This window comes from Chaetura pelagica, unplaced genomic scaffold, assembly GCF_000747805.2.
Source record: "Chaetura pelagica isolate M959 unplaced genomic scaffold, ChaPel_1.0 scaffold142, whole genome shotgun sequence".
Taxonomy (NCBI): Eukaryota; Metazoa; Chordata; class Aves; order Apodiformes; family Apodidae; genus Chaetura; species Chaetura pelagica.
Window position 1 is genome coordinate 6,305,929 of NW_009952973.1, and position 4,656 is coordinate 6,310,584.

The 4,656-nt window shown below is 41.5% G+C and overlaps 1 protein-coding gene across 1 annotated transcript in view; it reads right to left on the minus strand.

The window, feature by feature from the left end:
* Positions 1-4,345, minus strand: part of TMEM192 (transmembrane protein 192) — a 21,654-nt gene extending 17,309 nt beyond the window's left edge. The window contains exon 1 of the mRNA XM_009995927.1: positions 4,319-4,345. Coding sequence (XP_009994229.1) covers positions 4,319-4,345 — 27 coding nt within the window. The remainder of the gene's footprint in view (positions 1-4,318) is intronic.
* Positions 4,346-4,656: the final 311 nt, after the last annotated feature.

The window sequence follows — 4,656 nt, forward strand, 5'->3', positions numbered from 1 at the left end:
AGGCAGGCCCGGCCCAGCCCGGGCCTTAGCTAGGGGACCCGGGGACTGAGGGCTCCCTTCTCAGGGAGCGGGGTCTGCAGGGCAGCAGTGCGGTCGCCCCGGGGCGCCGAGGCGGTGACAAGTTTACTCAGTAGCCCGGGAATGACTTTAAAAGGAGGACTAGTCAGTGCAGGCCCAGGACTGGTGTCCCTGCCGGACAGGTGTCTCAGGTGGCTTCATGGGGAGGGGAAAGCAGGTAAGACCAAACAGCAACAGGTGCTTAGTGAAAATGTGTTGGGACGAAGGCAGTGTAGCGTTCCTGTCAGCTTCCCATTGCCAACAATTTGTCTTGCAGAGGCTTCTTGAAGGCACAGTCTATGTACTTAATTGTTTCCACTGGATCTCTTCTCCATGAATGTGTCTGGTTGCCCCTTCAGATCATGGGAAGTTTTAGCATGCACAAAGCACATAATAAGTAATCAAAGATATTTCTGGCCCAATTGTATATTTTGTGAAGAGACACATTTTCTTTAAAACGGCCACTGCTGATTTCATTTTATAACCCCTTGTTCTCGAGACTGTGGCCACTCATGGTGTCCGTGCTACTCACTTTATGGTCTTTGCATTCCTTGACACCCTTTTGTATGCCAAATACTCTTGAGTTACTCTTTAATAATCTTTGTTAGCTTATCTGACCTTTTCTAGCTATATCCTTTTGAAATGGGAAGGACTGGAATGCGATAGTGTGTGCATAGCATGGCAGCATATTTCTTACCTGTTGTGTGCTCTGCTCATCTGCTAATGCTTCTTAACCTTCTGTTTGCTTTATGAGACCATCCCTGAGCCTTGAGCTGACGTTAGTGAGGGCACTGAAGAAGACCAAAGCTGCAAGAGGAGCTTAAAAGACAGCAAGATAGTATCATCTCCACGTTGGAATTGTTCTTTGCATACCACTTAAGGGAAGCTGGTGCTGTCACACTGAGCAGCTGGCATGGCTTTGCCTCTCTTCACGAGTGCAGAAGTGCCAAAGGGGAAAAGCTGCTGTTGAGGTATGGACTTCTTCAGGCTGTCCCAAGTTTTCATCCCTGTTTCTGTGACTTCTCGTGGGTATATTTTCATAGAAAAAATAACCAGCTGAAAACTGCCACCCAGAGCATTTACATTTGTAATTTCAATCCACTTGTTCTTGTTTTACGTAGATAAACCTACTTGACGACGAACCAACGACTTTAAATGAGAAACAATCCTTAAACCTGGTGGTTTCAGTAAGATTAAGTGAAGTGCTTGTGATAAGAGCCTGCTCAGTTCCACTTTCTCAGCCCAAATGTTCTTTTCACCTCTTCCTTATTGTGCTTCCTCTTTTTTTCCTTCCTCAGAAGAACACAAATCCTGCTGATCAGCAGCCAGAAGACAAAGTTTTTCTGTGCCAGTGAAGGGAAGCCACAATTCACTGGCTGCTGTTCAAGTAATCGGTGTTACTTTTGTAAGATGTTCTGCCTTGCCAAGTGGTTAGCTTGGCAGGTGTGGTCTACTTCTACACAGATCTTGTAAGCATAAAAAGAAAGGGTGCTTAAACAGATCAGCCTGAAAGTTGATTGTGCAATTTTTAGGAGGATGCTGTGTGACAGAACCTCCCATTTCTTCGTATAACTCACCTGCATAGTGCCTTTGTCTGAGGTCTTGCTCAGCTTGAAAAGCATGAGGTCTTCACCTTTTGTTTGTTTTGCAAGGAGCAACAATGTCTGTGTTCTGGTTAACACATCTGTTCTGGAATAACCAGAAATGCTAGTGTGCAGTGTATTGTACCTAGTCACACAGCTAAGAAGTTAGTTAACAGTGCCAGTTAATTACAATGCTTGAGTGTGTATATATATATGTATGCATTTTCCTATACATAAATTTATATTGATTAAAACCACTTTATAGCAGCTTGTTGTAAAAAATAATTAAAATAGCATTAAACATTTTGAGGAAACAACGAAACCAAAGAAGAGTCTTTTACAAAAAAAGAGTCACACATCATCCCATGTTGCTTAGCTGCTATTGCTTTCACTGATGACTAGATGAAATGCTGAACTGCACAATTATTTCTCACAATTTTCCCACATTTTAGTTGCTTGCCTACATGCATGCTTACAAAACCACCATGTATTTGACCTTTTATCTGGAGGGTTTGGATTCTGAATTTGGGAAGAATGATATTTGTGGGGTAACAACAGGGGAGAAAGATTTATAATCAAACAGTGATTTAGAATAGTTGTTCAAAGACTTAGTAACCTAGAAGCCTAAAATCCGGGATTTGATTAATCAGTTGGACACCCAAGCTAAGGCAACTGCATTTTTTATTAGCATAATAATTTCAGTTGCACAAGTACTCCTTCTCCTGCTGCCAGTGTCCATAAAATAGTACAGGGTAGCTATAATCTTGTTTTTAGCCTGTTTCTTCAGATATGCAATACAGTCAGGTGAGAAACACATACTTCATCTGCATTGCATCAGCATACCATTTAAAAATTTAACTCCATTGCTGCATAGTAGTTGCCATTTCTCTGTGCTTGTTCAGAGACAGTTTTCTAACAATCTCCTTTTGTTCAGAGAAACAAAATTTAAACATTTGCTCTAATGTATAATCCATTACTGCAAACTGTCATATACTTAGAAGACACCTCTATTCAGTGGCTTATACATGCATCTTTCACATAGATACATGAAGTGTCTGTGATATATGCCACTAGACAAGTACTTGAAATGAAATCAAGTAAACAAATGCTTCCAAGTATAATTTTAGAATCCTAAAGTAACAGGAAGTTTACATGTATCAGCAATAATTTGCATATGTATAATTATATATATAAGTATTGTTTCTACTGAATGGAAAATTGTTCTCAGTGGGTTTCTGAAAAGTACAGTTGGTGAAAAAGTAGATGTTTAAATATTTTTAATGCATAAATATTTATTGTACATAACAGCAGTTACCATTTTTAGAAATATGTGACTGCCAATTTCAACTGGTTCACCTACAATATATAATCTTTATAATAGTGTTCTACTCTTGTTCTTAGTAGATCACCCAATCCGTGTTTTGTTTTGGTATATTGTTTCAATTATTAGATTCATGGGTAATTTTAATTGCAAGAGGTTTTAATGATGTAAGATTATCTTCTGCTCAATTTCTGTTCCATCTTCTGGTAAATTTTGCAGACATTGTTTTAGTGCACCTGACTTGAAAATCTCCTGAGGGCTGATCCAGTGCTGAGGAGTCTTAAACAGATTAAGATATGGCCTGTTCTTAAATTGCTTCCTCTGAAAATCCACCAGTAATGATGAAGGAAGGTATCTGATAAGGGTATTGTAAAAAGATGTGGTGTGGCCCAACAATCTCATACAATAGTATCCTTATTTACCAGCTGCCCTTAAGCAATGCTAGTGTAGATTAGATAGCCAGGATTAAGTCCTGCATTTAGGGAAGTCTTTTCCATATGAGTAATAATTACAATATTTGGGGACTAACATTCTCAATTTTATCCTTACAAAGAGGCCTAATACCTACTTTTCTTCCTCTCAGTTTTTTTTTTTTTTTAAATTTGGCATGAATGGAAACAGGATTGGGCTCACAAGCTTTTCTACATTCAACTACAAGATGTAATTATTATTATTCTTTCTTACTCATATTGCAGGTTCAATTAGTACTTGAACTGTAGTCAGGTCTATCTAAAGAACACAGTCTCTCCTTTGAGAATATGTGGTTGTGACAGATCATAGAATCATAGAATCATAGAATCTTAGGGGCTGGAAGGGACCTCGAGAGATCATCTAGTCCAACCCCCCTGCCAGAGCAGGGTCACCTAGAGTACATCACACAGGAACTCATCCAGGTGGGTTTTGAATGTCTCCAGTGAGGGAGACTCCACAACCTCCCTGGGCAGCCTGTTCCAGTGCTCTGTCACTCTCACAGTAAAAAAATTTTTTCGGATATTCACCTTGAACTTCCTATGCTCCAATTTACACCCATTACCCCTTGTCCTATCACTGGTCATCACCGAGAAAAGCCTAACTCCGTCCCCCTGACACTCACCCCTTACATATTTGTAAACATTGATGAGGTCACCCCTCAGTCTCCTTTTCTCCAAGCTAAAGAGACCCAGCTCCCTCAGCCTTTCCTCATAAGGGAGATGTTCCACTCCCTTAATCATCTTCGTAGCTCTGCGCTGGACTCTTTCGAGCAGTTCCCTGTCCTTTTTGAACTGAGGGGCCCAGAACTGGACACAATACTCCAGATGTGGCCTCACCAATGCAGAATAGAGGGGGAGGAGAACCTCTCTTGACCTACTAACCACACCCTTTCTAATGCACCCCAGGATGCCATTGGCCTTCTTGGCCACAAGGGCACATTGCTGGCTCATGGTCATCCTCCTGTCTACCAGGACCCCCAGGTCTCTTTCACCTACACTACTCTCCAGCAGTTCAGCCCCCAACCTGTACTGGGACATGGTGTTGTTCTTCCCCAAATGTAAAACTCTGCACTTCCCCTTGTTGAACTTCATCAGGTTTCTCCCAACTCTCCAGCCTGTCTAGGTCTCGCTGAGTGGCAGCACAGCCTTCTGGTGTGTCAGCCACTCCTCCCAGCTTAGTGTCATCAGCAAACTTGCTGAGGGTACATTCTATACCCTCATCCAG